The sequence below is a fragment of the Pezoporus wallicus genome, unplaced genomic scaffold, assembly GCF_028554395.1.
Source record: "Pezoporus wallicus isolate ANWC-B61680 ecotype Strahan unplaced genomic scaffold, APGP_CSIRO_Pwel_v1 contig_3058, whole genome shotgun sequence".
Lineage (NCBI taxonomy): Eukaryota > Metazoa > Chordata > Aves > Psittaciformes > Psittacidae > Pezoporus > Pezoporus wallicus.
Window position 1 is genome coordinate 2,900,109 of NW_026641153.1, and position 21,610 is coordinate 2,921,718.

The 21,610-nt window shown below is 35.4% G+C and overlaps 1 protein-coding gene and 1 long non-coding RNA gene across 9 annotated transcripts in view; one reads left to right on the forward strand and one right to left on the reverse strand.

The window, feature by feature from the left end:
- PCLO (piccolo presynaptic cytomatrix protein) overlaps positions 1-21,610 on the reverse strand; it is a 356,344-nt gene that overhangs the window by 31,483 nt on the left and 303,251 nt on the right. For all 7 annotated transcript variants that reach the window (XM_057422563.1, XM_057422567.1, XM_057422564.1 and 4 more), the window contains 2 exons: positions 14,380-14,521; positions 12,728-12,795 (listed from right to left, as the gene is read on the reverse strand). In XM_057422563.1, the coding sequence (XP_057278546.1) occupies positions 12,728-12,795; positions 14,380-14,521 (210 nt within the window). The remainder of the gene's footprint in view (positions 1-12,727; positions 12,796-14,379; positions 14,522-21,610) is intronic.
- LOC130606318 (uncharacterized) overlaps positions 1-21,610 on the forward strand; it is a 36,694-nt gene that overhangs the window by 12,095 nt on the left and 2,989 nt on the right. Inside the window, exons 3-6 of one of the 2 annotated variants that reach the window (XR_008973949.1) lie at positions 4,111-4,186; positions 7,011-7,093; positions 7,805-7,874; positions 13,294-13,347. This is a non-coding gene — a long non-coding RNA (uncharacterized LOC130606318). Of the gene's footprint in view, positions 1-4,110; positions 4,187-7,010; positions 7,094-7,804; positions 7,875-7,996; positions 8,282-13,293; positions 13,348-21,610 lie in introns of those variants that run through there. The other variant, XR_008973950.1, reaches the window with a different exon arrangement.

Consider the following 21,610-nt stretch of genomic DNA (forward strand, 5'->3'; position numbering starts at 1 on the left):
AATACAGCTCAGATTTCTTTCTTTGGAAAGGCCAGATTTCATGTACAAATTTATTACGGGTTTAAAAACCTGTTGTTACACTGCAGAGTTCTGAATTATAATATGCTGTAGTACAATTTCACAGGAATTTAGGTAATTCTGTTTTGTGGGAATGTTTGAAAAGCAAGCACTGAGTGTGAAGGAAGACACTCAGAGTGGATATTGTGTAGACTTTTCAAAAGTGGAAAATAGTGTGGAAAATGTGTCTATGTAGAGTCAGAGACTGTACATACTGCTTTTAGACATGAACAAAACACCAAATAGCCTTAGAACCAACATATAAACAATGAGCTAAGGTGTCTATGTTTGTTATTCTCTCAAATGTTCGGATACAAGAAAGAAAGGATGCCTTTTCTCTTCTTTTACTTGCCAAGAAAAAAAGAACTCTTAGGACGAACAGACCAGTCAGAAGGACATAGTTTATAAAAAGAGTCAAATAATTGTATTGAGATCAATGAGAACCCAATTCCTTCATGAATATAACATAGTATTCCATGAATATGAATATATTTCTATGAAGCTAAACACACAGCAGGGCATAGACAAGGCAATCAGGAGGCTGATGAATAAATGCTACAGATACTAGATGAGCAGCAGGAGTTAATACTAAGAATCCATACCATACTCAGCAGGTGTTGATGCAAGTTGCATATGGAGCTTTTTCTAGTAAATCACTCAAACCGAGTGATCACGCATAGTCAGTATGTTACAAGACTTCAGGAAATATATGAACTTCTAGTTACCACAGCAGTGTGAAACACAAAGGCAGATGTGTCTATAAGAAGTTTGACCCAGCTTATCTCCAGAAGCTTTGTGCACTTTCTTCAAAGGTATGGAAAATCATTCACGTCATGTTATTATCACATCACAATCAGTCAGAGTGCAAAGCTAATGTGGCAGACAAAAAAATATAAAGAAAGCTTATAAAAACAAGTGTAACAAAAAGAAAACATACCAAAAGGTGTTTCAGAAAACAAAGACCTATGCACTGGATAGCATTAACACACATGCAAACCCAGGGACCATTTGGTAGTACTGATATCATCTGATATCAGCCACATAAGCTTAGATATGCAAGCTAAAATAAATGCTCTGAATTTTCATTATAATCTTTTACTTCTTAACAGATAGTGTTAAAGGACTGTCACTCTAGGTAGCTGACACTGAAGGGAATACTGAATACTGTCTTGGCTGCAGAAGCAAATAAGATTTATGCCTATATGAACATGTGGATCTGGGGTGCTAGTGAAGCTGAAGTATCTGGTCAGGAATAGCAGATGTGATGAAGAGCCTGTGGGATACCCATGACTTTTTGAAGCAGCAACTGAAATGAGGGAGAAAAAAAGGGAATTTAAAACAGCAGGATACACCTATGTTTAAAGCCCCTGAATCCCTTTGTAGATAAATAAATTTGCATCCTACTCTATGCAAATACAGCACTTTCTGCCACTAGATTTGTCTGTTCTTCTGTCCATTTGATTCCCTTCCAATCACAGCCTATTAGTACCAGCATAAATAATAAACAAAAGGGAAGAGCAACATATAATAACCTAAAGTAATTACAGATAGCTAGACAGAACAAACTGCTAGGAATTCTTTAAGAAAAATACACACTCCAAAGCTTTTCCTTAACAGACAAAACATTATTGACATACTGTTGCAATGGATAACACATTTAATTAAAGCTGCAGTCCTGTAAGACTATTATCGTAGGATAAAATAATGAAAATGGAGTGTTATGAAAAGCATATAGATCTCAAAATAAACTGGTGGAAAACCACAAGGTTATAATATAGAAATGAAAGCAGACTCTCTACCATGAGAATCAAATACATCTAGGCAATTGCAGCATATGAAAGATTTATATGCACTCTCATGCACTGATTTACAAAAACTTCTATCTTGAAACACAATTTACAGTGCAATAATTCTGAGCTTGCCCTGTGATTCCCACCTAAGAAGGTTACAGGTTCATCTGCATTTAGACAGTATTCCAAGATAACTCTTTGAGCATCAGTATAAAAAAAAAGGCTTATACTACAAAAAAAATGTGAAGGTAAATAAAAGATTCCTTTCTGAATCTCTAGCATAACACTGTAATTAAGCAAGATAAAATTAAGAAAAGAAATAAAGAATAAATAATATTCTAAACATATAACACACAATGCCGTCTCTTTTTACACAAGTTACAAATATTAAGGAGCTGGATAGGACTGGTAAGTGTAGAGACAGGTTATTTTTCTTTTAATTTTTCTTTTGATATTTCAAATAAGCACAGTAGAAGTAGACCTCTAATCCAGAACTATTCAGTAGGAACAGCTGTGCTATCATTTGTAGGCAAGCTCAGGAAAAGCTATTTGTCGGAAGTGCTTGATAAAATCTGCTATGATTGTAAGGGGAGGAGCATGGATTTTGAATTCTTATTTCCTTGAGTATTAATTTCAACAAGCAAGATTAGGCTAGGAGTTAGGAAAAACATTTTAGTATCAAGGATAATCAAGCATTAGAACAGATTAATGAAGCTGTAAAGTCTCTATTACCACTAAGAACTTTTTGGTGCAAGTCAGCAAAGCCTTTAAGAAACAATATTGCATTTTGAAGTAATGGGATGATCCTTGAAGTCCCCTCAACTGCATTCCTGATACCTAATTGTTTATACATGTTTGAGCACTGAACACTACTGATTGTAAACCAGATATATTTTACATAGGTTTTGTTTTGTTTTTCTTTTTGTTTTGTTTGTTTGTTTATTTGTTTGTTTGTTTGTTGTTTGGTTTTGAGGAATTTTTTTTGTGTGTGTGTTTTTTTTTGTATGTGTGTGCCTGTGTTTTTGTTTTGTTTTTTTCCCTGGAGTATACATAAAATTCCAGGTCCTAATCACACTGGTAAATGGAGAAGATCACCTGAATTATCTATCTATATATTCTAATATATAATTATTAGGAAGACAACATTTAAAACCCCAGCTTAGTACCTGGTAGTTTCATTTCCATCACAGAGGGGAATTTATCCAGGGTTTAACACATCACTTTTTATCATAATGCCTCAACCTGACTTTTGCTGATTCTAAATGAGCACCTACTATGAAAAGTGACTGTATTTCAAAGTTGTTTTATATTACTCACTATGTGAAGCAGCCCTTCTTCAGATTTACACCAGACAGGCTCAGGTCCTGTAATTGTACACTCCACAATCTTCCCCTTTATCCCATTATTGATGGGGAAATACTTCTATTTGGTTTACATTGTTGAAGGTTTTCACTATTAGTTGGTATTTCTACTAAATGTGCCAGTTGGTATTGCATCAAATTTCCTTCATAACCATATACTTTTAAAGACATAGATTACTGAAATTCTACCATGACTTCCCTCCCACACCCTCAAAATGAATCCATGTAGCTTTTTTAACTCTTTTAGTGGAATTACTAGCACTTCAATTCCCAGCCCAGACATGCTGACCCCATTATATATTTAAGAAGTCACTAAAAGAAACACCCAGAAAGTCCAAGCAGCTTTAAATTAGTGGAAATGCATTTAAGAGGTAGGCCAGTAAATGTAATTAAGAACATGAGGTGAGCAAATTATCTTACCAGGTGACTATTAAAGCATCATATCAAAGAGTATATTTTGGTTTCAAGATTAAACACATGTACTTTCAAATTTTTCTGGTTTTCCTTTTGCTTGTTTGTCTTCTTAATTTTTGTTAATTTTCTACAGATCCCATGGGAAAAGCAGAATTTTTAATGGATGCTTAAAAAATAATCATTTTCTTTAGAATTTTCTTGCCACATGATTTAATGGCTAATAGCCACTCAGTCCTAGTTCATACAAGAGTGGCACAAGCCATTGGCCAGCCACTAGTTAACCCCAGCCAGACTCCCTCTATTATTTTCTTCTTTTTTAATAACACTAGCATAACAACTCAGGAACAAGGTGATTTTTAACTAGGTAGAGCAATGTTATGTGATGTGGATACATGAATATAGCAGATTATCTTGTCCTTTTTTCTTTTATGTTTCCATCTCTGGCTGCATTCTTTATTGTTATTTCAATTCTTTCTGCTTCTTTTCAGGAAAACCAACTGGATTATACTGGCAAATATCTCAGGAAGGCAGAACTAATTGCTCGAATTATTCCTGGAGAACCAGGTGGGGAAATTAGAGTGCTGGACCAAACAGGGACAGATAAAAGGAATGTTTCCCAGAGTTTAGGGAGGAAGCTGATAATTCTTAAGTTTACAAGGCTGCTGTTGTTTATCTTGAATCACTTCCAATTAGTATGGTATTTAGGTATTAGCAGTAGGGGTATTCCTCACTTGAGGGAGAATGTATAAAATGTTATACATAGCTTAAAAACAGAGATAGGGGATAAAGACTACAGTCAGTGCATAGCTCTGATTCATTGCTTAAGGATTCCTTGTGACAGAAAGCATATCTGATCTTCTTAACTTTTGAAATAAAAATTTGCATTCCCCAAAATAAAGGAATTGCATTATGAAGGCCTCAATGTGTGACAGACTACCTGCAAGTGTTTTCATTACTTATTTTCTTCTCCCTTGTGTCCCTTTTTCCTCTGTACTGAAGCAGCTGCTCATGCAAGAAAGCACTCTTGCTGATATTTTCTGCTTTAGACTTTGTGGGCAAAATCTTACTTTATCTTGTGCTGTCAAGACTGCTAGGTACCAGACCTCTGGGAGAACCTAATGGCAGAAAGCAAGGTGTAATTTTATATTAAAGATAGTTTAAACAAGGCCAGGTTGAATTTTAGACTTTTTATTGATAGAGATAGTGGAGAAGTCTGGCAATACCTCATTCTTTCATTTAGGCCTCTTCCTGGGAAAAGATCACATTTTACTCAGTAATATTTCATTTCACAAACTGACCTCATCTACATGTAAATCAGAATGAAAATAAGGCTATAAAAGCAGATATTACAGCTGCTAAAAATGCTCTTTGAAAAGAAGAGTTTAGGCTTATATTACTCTTTAGGAAACATACTGAGAGCCCACCATGATTTCTTTTGCTATGTACTACTGGACATGAACTCAAAACCAAAAAGATACAATTCAACCACTCTTCAAGTCAGTGTTGGTAACATTTTGGATTGGCTGGATTTCTCTTTAAATCCATGGATCAATATCCATTACAGTCTAGTCAACAGTCAACAGTGTCGGGAATGCCATCCAGAGGGACCTTGACACGCCTGTGAGATGGGCTGATGCCAACATTATGAAGTTTAATCATGCCAAGTGCAAGGTCCTTCACCTGGGTTGATGCAATCCCAGGCACAGCTACAGGTTGGGCAGAGAAGAGATTCAGAGCAGCCCTGCGGAGAAGGACTTGGGGATGTTGGTCAATGAGAAAATGAACATGAGCCAGCTTCAGTGTGTGCTTGCAGCCCAGAAAGCCAACTGTATCCTGTGCTGCATCAAAAGAAGTGTGACCAGCAGGTCAAAGAAGGAGGTGATCCTGTCCTTTTACTCTGCTCTTGTGAGACCTCACTTGGAGCAGTTCTGGTGTCCTCAACATAAAAAGGACATGGAACTATTGGAACAAATCCAGAGGAGAGCCATGAGGATGATCAGGGGACTGGAGCACCTCCTGTATGAAGATAGGCTGAGAAAGTTGGGGCTGTTCAGCCTGGAGAAGAGAAGGCTGCGTGGAGACCTCATAGCAGCCTTCCAGTATCTGAAGGGGGCCTATAAGGGTGCTGGGGAGGGACTCTTCATTAGGGACTGTAGTGATAGGACAAGGGGTAACGGGTTAAAACTTAAACAGGGGAAGTTTAGGTTGGATATAAGGAAGAAATTCTTTCCTGTGAGGGTGGTGAGGCACTGGAATGGGTTGCCCAGGAAAGCTGTGAATGTTCCACCTCTGACGGTATTCAAGGCCAGGTTGGACAGAGCCTTGGGTGACATGGTTTAGTGTGAGGTGTCCCTGCCCATGGCAGGGGGGTTGGAGCTTGGTGATCTTAAGGTCCTTTCCAACCCTAACTATTCTATGATTCTATGATTCTGTTATTCTATGATACATGGTCAGTACAAGATTCTATCAATTCAAGGAAAATACTTGAAAGTCCAGACTGTTTTTTTAGCTTCTCTTATAGTATATGTTGGGATTAAAGTTTCAATACTTCTGAGATATTTGAGTTACTGGGAAGGTGGCAAACAATGATATAGCATACGACATGTTTGCAAGAACAGAATTGATGGTGTTTCCTGTGGTTTTGAGATACCAGCCTAAAAAGGCCTTGAAAAGAATTGGTTTGAGCCTTGGTGCAGAAACATGGAACTATTCCAAAATAACATAAATTCTCTGCTATTTTGAAGGCAAATGGTTCTGACTTGGTCATTTACTGCTGATCTATATGCTGTTAGTGTGCTATGATTCAAGGATTATGTTGTGGGAGATATAAATTTTTGGTCTGAAGGTAAAGTTCAGTTTAAATTTAAGAAAAATAAATACCAATTAGTGCATGATTTTTAGGTTAATTGGAGTCTACTCTTGCTAGTAAGCTTGGGCATGGGGATTCACAATTCCTCTCTACTCAGTCACTTAATGACCTAAACCTGGAAGTGAGCAGTTGAATGAGATATAATGGTACTTTCAATTTTTTCTTGGAAATAACAGTTCTCAGACTCCTGCTACACAATGCAGAACGTCACCTGTTTCAGTAATCATAGCTCAATACAATGGGAAGAATAAAAAGAAAGTGCATTTTCCCGGCATAGAGTCACTGACTATATCTTTCAAGACAAAATATTAGGCTAAGTGAATGAGGTGTGCATGCTGATGTTCAAGCTTAAAGGTACAGAAGAAAGTGAAGGATAAAAGTGTTTCTCATTCTACAACTGCAAAATACCTTTCTCTGAATAGGCATCTTTTCTGAGAACAGCAGTCACACAGTACAGGAGTATTTTCAGTTTGTGTGTCAAACTCTTCTATGATTATTGTAACCTTTTTCATACCATAGAACTGTTTGGGTTAGAAGGGACCTAAAAGATCACTTACTTTCAACCCTCCTGCCATGGGCAGGGACACCTTCCACTAGACCAGGTATGTAAATCCCTCTTGTCCAAACCCAGAATATCCATTTTAGAGTCTTTTTTATTGCATTCTTTGCACTTTTATTCCTAATTACAGTGCTTCTCCATTAAATATCAAAGAACCCATTCCAAGCATTTCAAAGTGATTGCATGTTTTATTATCTGATTTCCTTTATGTACCTTTGTTGCCTATAAATGTTGCAATGCTTGCTTCTTTATCTTTCATCTCTATCAGCTCTGTTCCCGAGCCGAAAGTCAAAACACTGCACTGCACCAGCTACCAAGGAGAAACATGACTGCTACTGCTGAACCCAGGACACTATTTTTTCTTAATTTTTTTTTTAATACTTAAGAACAGTTAAGAAAAATACTCATGAAAACATTTTTAAAACTGGCTAAATATTTCTTTCTGGTATTCATGTTAGATGACTAAGGCGAGTTTACATTTTGCAGAAGTTACCTTCTAATAGGTACAAAGATATGAATTAGACTTAATTATGAAAGAAAATTACATACATTTAATATTTAATCTGATTTATGCCCTATATTATTCCCAGTCTCAGTGGTTTCATTCGGTGTCCCCATTGCTTGTCCAAGGCAATAAAATTCACCTTAATTTTAATCTAGCGAGATGTTAAATTCTAACCATAACTTTCCTTCATGAATATCAAGCATCATATTTTGATTTGATTTTTTTTTTCTTTTTTGTGAAATGATACAGATTTCTGCAAGAAAAGTTTCTCATCTCCAGTAAGCTCCCCATTTTCAGCCTGGCCAACCAGGACATCAAAGTAAGTATTTTTGCATAGGCAGAAAAGCATTTGTATGTATAAGTAACTGTATCATGATTAGCTTTAAGTAATTTCCTTCATCTGCCTTTTGTCTCCTCTTTCTTATAACTTTCTGGTTGAAGGTCTAAAATTGAGACCATTTGTCTCTGAACATCCTCAGAATGACAAATATTATAGTTCTGATATTTCAACCACTAGAGTAAAAAAAAATCAAAATGCTAAATTTTTAAAGTGCGAATATATATCAGCCTGATTCAAGCAACGTCTCAAGCCCTTAGTCTGGTATCAGTCACACCACAGTGAGTCCTTTGGCTTAAAAAAGAGTTATTCTAGCTAGTGAAAGGAGAATTAATTTTATTCTGAATTTTAATTACTTTGAAGTATGTGGCAATGCTTAGTTGAGCCTGTGCTGCCCATTTGTTTCATGACTTATTTTACTCAAGAGAGCTCATCCACATATTATACCTGGGTGTCTCTTCAAGGGAAAGTGTGATACAGTTTGTAAGATAATTTTCTCCATTGTCTATTCTATGCAGACATGGATGAATATTTCACCAGGATTATTCAGAAACCTATAACAGAAAATTTGCAAGTCAAATGATTACCAGTCCCTTACTTAGAGATGTCATGCACCTTTGCTCCAAAATGTTATTTGAATGACCTCCTAGACTGCTTTAAGTTTTATGTGGTATTTCAACCATTTTTCTCATAAATAAAGATTAGACTGTCTTATCTAATGAAATATAAAATTAAGTGATTAAACTGTTAAAATTGAATTTCTTACTTTTTAAGCTACACTGATAAACCACAAAGCTCAAAAATTAACAAAAAAAAAGTTCTGTTTTTTAGCTTATTCTGAATAGATGAAATAGAAATCACAGTACTGTAAAATTTGTCTGTTAAAGCATGATGTTATCACAGATCTTGTTTGTCTGTTTGTTTTTAAATCCATAACTCAGGCAAATGCACAGCATGCAAAAAAGGAAAACCCTGAAGGAGTTCATTAAAGGGTATGTAAACAATGAGTACATATCACGAGTATGTGATCCTGCAGTAAGTATGCGTGCATCATCAGATTTCAAAGCAGTACAAATCTATTCCCTTCTGCTCAGGTGTGGAAATACATCTACATATGCTTTACTATAATATTCTGCAATTTTCAGTCCAGGTTCAGTCATTTATATAGGGAGAGATTTTCTTACTTACAAGACTTCATTTTAATACACTCAAAGGATGATGCTCAAAGGACTGCAGGAAGTGTCAGAAAGCAAGATTCTGAGCTATGGCAGAACTATCTAGAGAAGTATTTTGTATTTAGGACATGAACAGTCTTTGAAGACGTGGCAGGGAACCACTTTGTTCCTATACAAAGTTTCCAGTTTTCTGACTGAAAATCCTAACAACGAGGTCACAGAAGATGACAGAAACACTGTGAGTGCGCACTCACTCCAAAAGAATACTGAATGGGTGAAGCCAGGTCATGTTTACCAGCATGTTCATCTTTCCAAAAGAAGTCTGTATTTGAGATGAACCTCAATGTCTGTAAACCTAGAGGAATGATATTTTGCATGCATATAGCACCTTCAAAATGAGAAGATTCAAAATTTCCTTATAGTAAACTATTTTAATTAAAATGCTATTTCTACCTATATACCTCTTTTCTACTAGAAATCATGGCAGCTTGGTTTTGCCTTGTAAATTCATACTTTTGAAATATATGAAAATAATTTTCCCCATTTATTTCTTAATTGGATGAATAGCTGGGTAGGACAAAAATAGTCTGTAATCTTTTGGTCGAGTGGTTTCATAGGGAAGATAGACCATTCATGATCTACGACTGAATTAAGGTATTAAACACGATATATTAATTGTTAGTTTCAATCCTTACATGGAATGCAGTTTTTGTCCGTAATTTCTGTAATGTTCTACAGAATGTCATAACAAATCTTTAAACAAAAAGTATCGCACTTTCTGAAACTAATAGAGAAATTGGTTTGCATGGCTCAATGAAGGTCACAGTATGCATCATAAGAATTACTGAAGCTCAAGAAGATGAAGCATTTCTTCTGCTCAGAGCAGGATGTTCAGGGTAAGATAGCATGCAACCATGCATATCAGAAAAAGAACTGTAACACAGTGTCCAAGAACAAAACTCTGAATTATTTTATATTATCAAGTAGTATGAAAATACAGAATATGACATGACATGTTCAGAGAAACAAAGATTGTCATAGAAATACTCAAAGTTATTTATATCGACCATATATATCAGCAATGTAAATAGTACTGCTTTCCAATATTTACTTATAAGTCAATTATTACATCTTAGTAGCACAAAAACTATTCCCAACATGACAATAGCACATTTTTGTAGTGGATAAACAGTTACAAAAGGAGCATATTTTTCTCTGGTGATTCCACTTCTATAGATGACTAAACTTTGCTGTCAACCTTGTGAGGTGAACCCAGACCCCATTGTTAACAGTTTTGATTCAGCTGTCTAGAAACCAGTTTTCATTGTCATTCGAGAGTCCTACCTTTCTTTCCCTCCAGGTACTTGTCTTAAAGGTTCTGTCCCTGTAAGTGCCCTGCCATATTTGCCAGGCCTGTGTGAATGACTTGAATGACTAAAACATTTCAAGTAGCAGTAGATCTGCGTATGTAAGCAATTGAATTTATTTTGCACAGTTTTAAAGAGAGCAACCCACAGGATACTTTTCACAGGCATTATCCATTAAGAATATCTGAAAATGTAAAAATAGTGCTAGTATTAAAAGGTTTTTAAGTATAACACCACTAAAAGCATATGTGTAAACAAAAATACAAATGTTAACCATGGGAACTCTCTACAAATTAATGAAAACCAGCAATGTATATTTACTTCCAGTTAATTGCAGAGCTCATCTGGTCCACAACACAGATATACAGAAAAGATATCATTTGGTCTTTAAGACTTTAAGGTTTTCATACACTTTTGTTCATCTCTGAAAAGAATATCACAATAATTCTGTAATACTAAAGTAATTCTCAGTTAATCTTGAGTTCCTCTACATTCTGACTTACTTGCCCACAGGACAATTATATTTACATAGTGAAACTGATATGCACTTGAATTGTTTTCCAGCTTTTAGTTTAATTTATCATTTGATATTGATGTGACCTACATTAGTCAGCTAGAAGTCAGACACTAAAAACCAGGCTGGCCACCCAAGCTTCTCTCAATGGGCAAAACAATTCTTAGTAAGAGCCACTCATCAGACTTGGAGCTGTAACTCTTAGAGTTCTCAATTAGGTAAGTGAAAATTAGGGAATTGCAGCTCTTCAACTATTTGCAGATTTTGAAGATGAGCAGAAACGTGACTTTGCTTAAAAAAGCAATTTTAATGATCAAATGTTATACACACATCTTTTAGAAAGTTTCAGAAGTTTGTTTGGGGTTTGTTTGGGTTTTTTTGCTTGAGTTTGTTTGAATGATGCACACATCAAATTAAAATATTTTCTGTCTTTAGGTTCTGAAATTTATGATCCAAAACCTTACCTAAAGGGTAATTTATGATGAACAAAATGATGAAAAGCTATTTGTTTACAATTATCATTATGTATAAAACACATCATGACAAATTAAAAATGGAAAATTCCTGATTTCCCATTTTCATCCCATTGTTTCTCTTTTAAAAAATAGTTTTTCAAATACTTAAAAATACTATTGAACATACTGAAGTTTTGATAAGCAGCTGAATTTTTACTTTTGTATGGTGAATAATATGTACTGAATGCATGTGCACTGTCAAAGACTCTTGCTTTGGAAAAGACAGTTTTACAGTTCTATCTTCAAATCCTAATTTGATTTCTTCAGATCTGTGGTACATCGACCACTTTTACCTCAAATATATCAACAGCAATTATTTCCCCATGTAGAGACTGCAGAAATCTGAAAAATATTGGGTTTTTTAAGACTGAACTTAACATGAAGGTAATTTGTTATATATATTAATTACAATTTATGATTTATGTAATACCATAAAGCTTCATTGAAATGTATATAAATGAGAAAAGTACTATTTACATAATAAACGGAAGGTCATAGTTAAATTTTGTGTTTGAGGTCAACAGAAACATACACTTGAAAGAATATACCTCATAAGCAAAGGGAAATGGAATTTTCCTAACATGTCCTTCAATACAAACAGTCTCTTACTTTTCATGCAGTTGTCCATTATTACACATGAAAGAGATAATCGCATTGCTAATAAAACTTTTAAAGCCATTCTGTCGGGTTCTTTCCAGCTCCAGTATTACAATGTCTCCTTTGGCAGCACCACATTCCTACCAAAATATTCACTCAGGATTTCCCAGTCAGAGAAGTTTCACTATTCTCTATGTGCAGCAGTTAACCCTGATCTTCTGTTAACCTTTTTACTTAGTGTTTTATGTAGACACCCAAAATAATAACTGTTTTATAAAGGAAATATTCTGAAATGTTATAAAAATAGAGCCCGGCAGCCATTAGATTTTTTTTAATTTAATAAGTATTGAGTCAGCTCCATACTTCATTTTTTTTTATTCCAATACTATGAAATGCAATGAAAATTGAAAGACAGATATTATTCATTGCAATCTAACTATATAAGTACTTTAAATAAACAGGTAAAAAACTGTTCTCATTTAAACTGAGGACTCATTATATTGGTACTATGAGTGAAGGGCCCTTAGATTAAATGAAGGTCAGGATTTTAACTTACAATTCAAAGACAGAATAAGATAATCTTTCATAACATAACAATAAAAGAAACTAACATATTGATTCTATGAACATGGGATATCACTGTAGTGTTGTTTGTATTTCTTTTTACCTTCTGCATCGGTTAATCCTACTCCCGACTGCTTTACTGGTTCTTGTCCATTCTGGCTCATCTTCCCTCTGTTAAAAGATACGGTCATAGTGTCAGTAAGACTGCAAAGAGATCAGATCTAAGTAAATTATACACCCAAGCTAGTGAGGCTTGGTTGCCTACAAAAAGACAAACCTCACGGGTATTTCAAAGAAAACAGTATGTATATGTATCTTTAATTTCAAGAAATTAAAGTGGACAATGGTTCTTTTCTGCTGCTATTTGGACAGATCACAGAAGAATGTGATTTTTTTTTTTTTTTTCCTCGTCTGGAGGCAATGGAAATCACATCTTGCTAAACCTGTATATTTAAAATGGGGCCTTCAGGTGTTGTCTGCTATGTGCCCACCATCAGCCTGGGATTCTGCAACCAGCCTGCACAGTTCCTCTCCTTATTTTATCCTGTTATAGTGAATGTTGAAATATATAAGGAATCAAAATTGATATTAGGTCTACAATATGTTTACTTCAAAGGCAATGCATGATTGTGTTCAATATCTACTTTTAATGATGCTTTTACATTGCAGTTTAGGGTTTTGTATAAGAAAAAAATTACTTCTGAAACTTACATTAATCTTAAGGTAAGTTTAGCAGAATAAATCATGTTCTCGAGTATCATATCTTCTCCACTGGATGTGCAAAATCCAGTAAAAAGCCTGGATTACAATCTGGATGTCTATTTTTAGGTAATGAAAGTTAAATATCTTTAAGCTTTTCTATAAGCTGTCTTTAAGCATACTTGTTGCAAACTCTAAGGCATGATTATAATCACTGTCAAAACCATGTTTGCTACTATGAGATATTTGTGCTTCTGTCTTTTTGCCTTAAGACTCTGAAATGCTGTGATAGAAAATATAAGGCACTATCTTCAGATGCATGTGATTCCTTTGGGGCTAAAGAGTCAGTGCAATTCTTTGCTACCAAGGAGTAAGCTTCATGCTTCACAGCAGAAACAGAAGCTGTTCGAGTTCACAATGAACTGAAAAATTAGTATAAAATGTCAATTTTAAAAATTATTTTAAATTCAGTTTTAACTGAAAATTAATCTTGTCTTCTTCTGCGAGGTAATCCTTCATAACGCATGTTACAAATATGGTACAAGAATTATTTATCTCCGTGTTTCCTTACACATTGTTCTGTTGTTTTTCACCTTTGAATTCAAAATTAATATAATTTTACAGATACAAATGGCTACACAAGACAAAGCTATAGACAATCTGGTCCTTATTAGAGGTGATAGCAGAAATAACTTTCAGAAACATTACAGCTGGATAAGAGTCTTTTAAAAAATTATCTCCCAAATAGAAAGACTTGACAAGATTTATTCAGCTGCATATAACTGTATATAATGATTAATTTCCCTTGATATTTATAACTATTTAATACTGGCAAGTACTCTAATTAGTTACCTTATTAAACATTTCCCATAGTGTCACCATTGAATTCTTTTATTTTGCTTCATGAGTAAATGTTCCTATGGTTAAAGCATTTTGACTAGAGTTTAAAACTCAACCTATCCAACACTTTTTCTATTGATAGAGCAGAAACTCTAGCAAGTGAAAGGGCTATACATAGTGCACAGAGAATACAGTATATTAAAGGAAAAGCCTTACATTCTTGGGATGGGGAATAGATTATTATCTCCTGTGGCACTGCTGCTGCTTTCGCTATCCATGCTGTATCCACTGCCAAAGCTACTGGCTGACGAGCCAGTGGAGACAGAACTTTCTGCAGGTCGGTGATTAGTAGACCTTGCTGTACAGGGTGGGAACAATGGATTATCAAAAACCTTGAAAGATATCTGTACCATCCATGTTAAAGAAAAACCTTAATTTATCAAAATTATAAGCTGCAAACACTTTTGCTTTTTTACTTTACATTCTACTATTGTGTTATCATCTTTCCCAGATATTATTTTCACATAGAATAACCTGTTCTAAATCAAATAGTATACCACCATTTTTTTTTCTCCAGTCATGGTAATAGTTCAAATCAACAGCCTGAAGGAAAAAAAACAATGGGTTAAAGTTTCAGAAAAACAGTTATTCATCTGAAAGATTTCATATGGTAATCTTTTGAAAATGAAAGTCACAGTGAGCCTTCCTTATATTCCTCATGAAACATTCTTTGCATTTGGTGATTTTGAGAAGGAGATGAAGCTAAAGGGAAATATATGTACACCATCTATTCTCACAGAGACTGTATGAAGACCTCCACCCCTCTTCAGACGTAACAGAGCTACTGCATTATATTTCTCAACTGCTCCTACCTATCTGGATCTCTCTTACCACATACCTAGAATATTAATGCACATATTTTGATGGGAGATGCCTTAATGTCATTTAAGGCCATTTGGTGTAGAAACTGTACACCAGCATGTGTTACTTTTATTTCAGATGCCTTATTTTGTGTTTTCTATATTATTGTACTACATGAATAAATCTTCCGGTATTCAGCCGTTAGCAAGTTGAGAAATATAAACCAAACAGGGCACAGCGACATTACACATAATAATTAATACAGGAACAATAGAGTAGATGTTATCATATTGAATAACACAGTTGTCAGGGAATATTAATACAGATTTTGGGTTTTTTTTGCTAAATGTCCTCTCTTATATCTGCTATTATTATGTTTCATCTATTTCAACTGACTGAATGTACATACTGAAGATAAAAAATATTTTGTAAAGTTAGCTTTCTGTGAAGACTTAATGAAGTTTTATGTTATTTTGGTGAATTGTGAAACTTTAATGCAAGCATTTAAAGATGTTCTTCTTTAAACAAGAAATTGGTCAAATCTCTAAATGGAAATTACTTCAAATAAGAGCCAGACCCCCAACAGTGTCTTGCCTTAAACTGGCAACAAATATTTTTTTCGTTGGACTGAATTAATAATATTTTTGTTGAAGGTGATTCACTGAAACTAGAAGAGAAGAATGTTATCACATCTCATCAAACCTTAAGCCAAATTGTGAATTAAGACAGAACTACTCTGCAAAGTGATTCTTCGCTGCTAAACCGAGCTCTCACATCACCTTTTTTTAAACCTCTATTAGCCTCCTCTGTTTCACTATTGCCTACAGGCACAGAAGGAATCTATCAGTTTAAATTATTTTCAGACAAAAATATTCTTCAGCTCTATTTTATGATTTTATACATTGATCATAGGCTATCTTCCTGAATGTTAATAAATCTAATAACCTGTAAAATCATGATGTTATTAACAGATACTCTCAGTATCTCATCTGAAGAGAAAACCACTCATATTTTCCAGCAGAGACCCAGAGCACAGCACTGTGTCCTGCTCAGGCAGCTGTGAGCAACGGTTGCTTCATCACTTTCAGTTTGTGATAGTGAATTCCTATGACTATGGTGACATGTCAGCAAACTGGTTCTGGGAAAGGTCGGGCAAAAGCAAGATTTCAGAGAAGAGAGGTAAAACTCTCCTTTACAATGCATTATTGCCAGCAGCCCTCTATTCAACAGCCTGAATGAGGGCTATCTCATGGGTGTCACAAACTAATCCTTAACCTTAGTTCTTATAGTGTTTACGTGGCCTGTACAACTTCTGGTGTTTTTTGTTTGGGATTCTGAGGATTTGTTTAAGTTATTTAAGCCATACATGTGCAAGGCCCATGGAAGCCAAGGCAGTATTATGCCAGCACAAAAAAAAAAACATCTTTAGTCCTTCCCTTAGGCGTAAATTTTCTTCATGTAGCATGGAACTTCATAACATATGTGGCTGGAAGGGCGGTTCATAATTGGGCTCTTATTTTTATTGAGTTTGGTGTAAAAACTAGTGACTGAAGCAGTTTCTTTACTGGTGGATTTCTAAAACCAGTAAACACCTAGAATTTAGTTCAAGCCAGAAAATCTTGAATTAAACCTTTATAAATGATTTAGAAGTTTTGCCACATCTATTTATAATCAAAACATAGCTGTTTCTTTTGAAACAGATTTATCCTGATGATACATTCAGTATGATGTATTTTTAGTTTCTCTGCTGTTTTCACTAATTTACATCTTTTCCTATACTGATGCCTTTTCCCCCCATAAGATCTCTTGGTGAATGGTTATAATGGATCCAAGTTTAGATTCATGACTGGATTTTGAAAATTCTGAATTTTAATATTTTGGTTTTTTTTTTCTTGTCTACTTTATGAAAGCGACGTACTACAGCATCAGTTTGTGACAATATGAAATCCACAAATAGATTTACAGCTGGTTTTGTGACAAATTAAGAATCTGGATACAAAGACCTCCATAACACATGAGACACCCATATTTTCTATATAGCTGTATTTTTACAGAAAAATCTGGACCTTTAAGCTTCTACAGCTGGTTATATAGGAAACTTCCAAGTTCTGCAGATGTATCAGTGCTTGCTGCCAGGCAATAATTTGTCTTGCGGTTAAAATAACCATGGTTAGATTTATACTCTGCATTGAAAGTCCCTGCTCACGTGCAAGGGACTAGTTTGTACATTCATTTGCAGCCTTCCCCTTTCTCTTTGAACAAACGCAAATGTTTTCTTGAGAACTTTAAGAAGAAAGTCTGAATTCACTGTGGTACTCCTCTTGTTTTGCTAGTCTGTGTAAAGTTTATGAAGCTGTATGAAGACAGGCTGTGAAAGTTGGGGCTGTTCAGCCTGGAGAAGAGAAGCTGTGTGGAGACTTCATAGCAGCCTTCCAGTATCTGAAGGGGTCTACAAGGATGCTGGGGAGGGACTCTTCATTAGGGACTGTATGTAGGAAGAAGTTCTTTACTGTAAGGGTGGTGAGGCACTGGAATGGGTTGCCCAAAGAAGTGGTAAATTCTCCACCCCTGGAAGTGTTCAAGGCCAGGTTGAACAGAGCCTTGGGCGACATAATCTAGTAGGAGGTGTCTCTGTCCATGGCAGGGGGGTTGGAACTGGATGATCTTAAGGTCCTTTTCAACCCTAAGTATTCAATGATTCTATGACTCTAAGCCCTGTAAGTATCAGAGCAATTGCCACCATGGTTGCCCGGTTGTGTTGCTACCGACATATAGGACAAGTAATTAAAGTGAGATTAAAGCTGGTTCACTTCTCAGTTACAAAACTTCTACTTACAGATGCCTATGTTAAAAATGCCTAAGTTCTCAGGTTTTGACATCAAAGGTTCTGGCAGGAGGTGCCTTGATCTGTAGAGAGTTGAATAGTTTCGCATGGGTTCATTCTGGTCCAAAGGTTAGAATCTCTTCTAGTTTCACAGAGGTACCTGATACTATAAAGTATAGTCTTGCTTTATTTAAATCTGAAACATTTATCTGAATAGGAACTTAGGCAAAGGAAAATGCCATCATTTAAGTATACAGAGTATGGAAGGATTGTTTCATTGCTTCCTTGCCCTTTATTTTTTTCAAATTACTTCCTGGTTCTTAGGGAGAAAAAAAGACCTTTTAGAAACAGTTAGTAAGCTTAGGAAACTTTTTAAATACTTTTCATAGGCAAGACCTTGCTGTCAATTGCATATGAGGCATATGAAAATCTTTCCTTTTTTAGAGAAAAGTGTCTTCAAGTCTTAGCAGATGGAAGAGACTAAGCTTAACTGAATGTCATTACCCAGCATCATCATTTGGCCACTTCTGGGGAGAGAGGAGATACCACTTCCCTCCCTCCAGCCCCTTCTCCATGAGCTTTTTATGCAGTTTATCAGTGTTGCAATTTCAGTGATGTCTGGGCTGCCCAGACATTGAACTACAAAGAACACAAATTAGAAATAAAAGTTTAAAACTCTAATATATGCTGCTTCTTCTGAAATAGTGCAGAAAAATACAAAGCTACTGTTGTAATTTGATTTAATTTTCATCTGCTAATATTTTAGCTGGTATTTCCCCCAGTGAAATGAAATGTTCTCTGCTTGGAAGGTGTAATAATGGGTAGTCATGTCATATTTAGTAGCTATCAGTGTGGTGTTAATGCTGCCTCTAAGTGATGCTGCTTTCCTGTCTGTTGTACAGGCTGGCATGAGCAAAAGTTTCAGCTCAACCATTCTAGCGAACAGTATATAAATGGGTTGGAAGAGGTGTTGATTGCCTACAGCAATTCTAGCAGAACCTAAGAAAGTGGATCATAATGCTATGCTTGCTGAAGGATCAGGGTTTCCCAAGAAAACAAGTAAAATGGTTAGGCAGATTCCTTTTGTACTCAGTATTGTATAGCTAAAAAAATCCCAACAAGTTTTCCTTTGGCAGAATGATATTTGACCATGTATTCGCTTATGTTTTCTTGGAAAAGAATAGGTGATTCAAGAAAACTGAGGCTAGCACTGACCTCACCTTTCAGCTCCATTATTTTTTTTTAATTTATTGTTTTTTAAATTATTAGTAGTCATAGTACAATATTAGTTGAATGTGTCTATGGCAGAAATATGCTTTCGCTTATGATTTGGCCTATGGACCCCGTTAGAAAATAAATTTTTATAGCTAAGGAAAATGTTCAAAACTTGTCCTTCTATAAAGAAAATATTGTGTTATAATCAACAAGAGAGGAAAGAATGGAAGCCATAGGATTTCACTTAATTTTCAGAAAAGTCTGTTTTTGTAACAGAGAAGGTGCTTTTTTAGAACTTAAGAAGGGATATGGATAATTCACACAAGACCTATAGCCATGACCTGTCAAATCTGTCAGCAGCAAACTGGAAGCAATCCAGCACTGTCAGCCACTCCAGCCATTCTTCTACAGTGAATGGACCTTTCTTTTTTGTTTTAAAGACTTAAATTTGAAAAATAGGACCATGCTGTTCTGTGGTTCCTGTGGATAAAAAACCAGACTAAAGTAGAATTCACTTCTAAGCATTATACTGTAATTGTTTCCCTTTTCAGATACCTGACCAGGTGCAGAAATAAAACTGTCAAAACCCACTGGGAAAGAAAGTCCTATTTCTGAACAAAATAGGGGAGGGAAAAATGCTTTTGAGTTTGCATTCAGAATTAAGTTTTGAGTATTCTCCTCTAGTTGCTTGAAAAAAGCTGTTCTTCATAACTGGTGGCCTTGTGAGAAACTGTAGATGACAAAAAATGCTGATAACAACATGCTGACTCATCTCAAAGAGACGCAAGCCTATGGGAGCAGGTGAAATCACTGATCTGCCTTGGATAGTTATCTGCTGACCAGCAGACAGGGCATGCCACACATAGTGTCTTCTGGCAGAATTTTGTCTGCTCTTCACTCTCAAGTTAACTTGTATTTCAAGTGCTTAAACCTCCAACTGCCCCCATATGCCAGTTTACCTGTTTTCATGAAGGGTTTGATAGGACTGAAAGCAAGTACTGTCCAGGCTTAGTCTGTTTTGCAGTGTAAAACCCTTTTGTTGGGGCAACTAGTTGCAACTTTTGTGAACTGTCATTAGAATGGACATACATTAATAGCTAGTGATCAAAAACATATACCTCTGGTAAGTTCTGAAAGTTTCTCTTCCTCACTCTTCCTCATATTGAATATTATTGTATATTATTCCTCACATTTGTATATTAGACACAGCTTTGGCCGCACACAGAGCAGTGATATTTTGTGAAATTTCAACACAACTCTTTACAGAGCTATTTACGATTTGAAGTAATAGCAGAACAGCACTCAAACTGTGGTGATAGCATTCCTTTTCCCACCAAAGCAATTCTGATGAAATAATTTTCTTCCATGTGCTCCATAGGATTAGACTACCATCTAATAGACTTTTGAAATAAGTTATCAAATGAAGAATCTGAGCAATTTCCTGAAATTACATGTCATCTTAAAATGGTGGAGGAATAAATAGCAGGAACAGTCAAAGCAAAGCGTGCCAGCTATTAGACTGAAACAAGACTCAAAAGACAGCCTCAGATTATTGCTATCTGTGGAGAGTGGGGACAAACTGTTCTTGTTTTGATAATGATTCTTGGAAATGGGTTATTTGTAGGAATATGAAGGTCCATTTAACTTGGAAATTAAGAGACTAGTGAAGCTAGGCATAGACCAGCTTTGGACAGTGAATTACTTAAAGTGTGAAGGAAACACCCTAAACTACCTTAGGAAATTAAAACGTGGCGTTGCCTATTGAAAGTGTGAAAATGGGTATAGACCTAAGAGAACCCAAATAAGCAGGTATTTAAATTCATAATCATATCTAATAAAAAAGATTTATAGAACCTAGGAATCAATTTCCTTTCACTCAACATTGTTGCTAACATCAGTAAATAGAACTTAGTGATAAGGAAAATTCCTATTGATTTTAGTTTCTTACAGCTAAGCATCTAGAAATTACACAGCACTTGCTCAGATCTCTATCATGGATTTAATGTGCTAGCAATATCTTGGCTTTCATAGTAGACATTCCTCTGCACAGTAAAATCACTTGGCACAACTATTTAGAAAGTAGTTTCCTTTTAGTGTATTCCACAGAAAAGCTTCTGTGTCACGATGGAAAATTTACAATGTAGAAGATGAAATGTTTCTCTCTGAGATGGGAGAAACAAATAGGTCCTGGGTTCATGCATTAGCTTTGGAGGTTTTCCAGAAAATGTGATTTTAAATTCCCAGAGGTTTGGGGCTGAAAAAACCTTTTCTATTATTGAGTAAAAAACATAGGAGAAATAGACAGAAAGTGCTGTAGAAATATATTGTTTGTATTACCTTAAATGGTAATTCAATAGGTATGTTTGGACTTCTAACTGAAACACATGGTATTGGAAGTCACTACAACCAAAGCATATAGTTCATTCTTTTAAAACTATAAACTGATTTTGAAAAGGCCTTTTGCATAAAATCAATAAATAACTATATTGCAAATGCACCTACTGTTTTATATGCATGTATCCAGAGAACTGATAGTTTGAATATCTC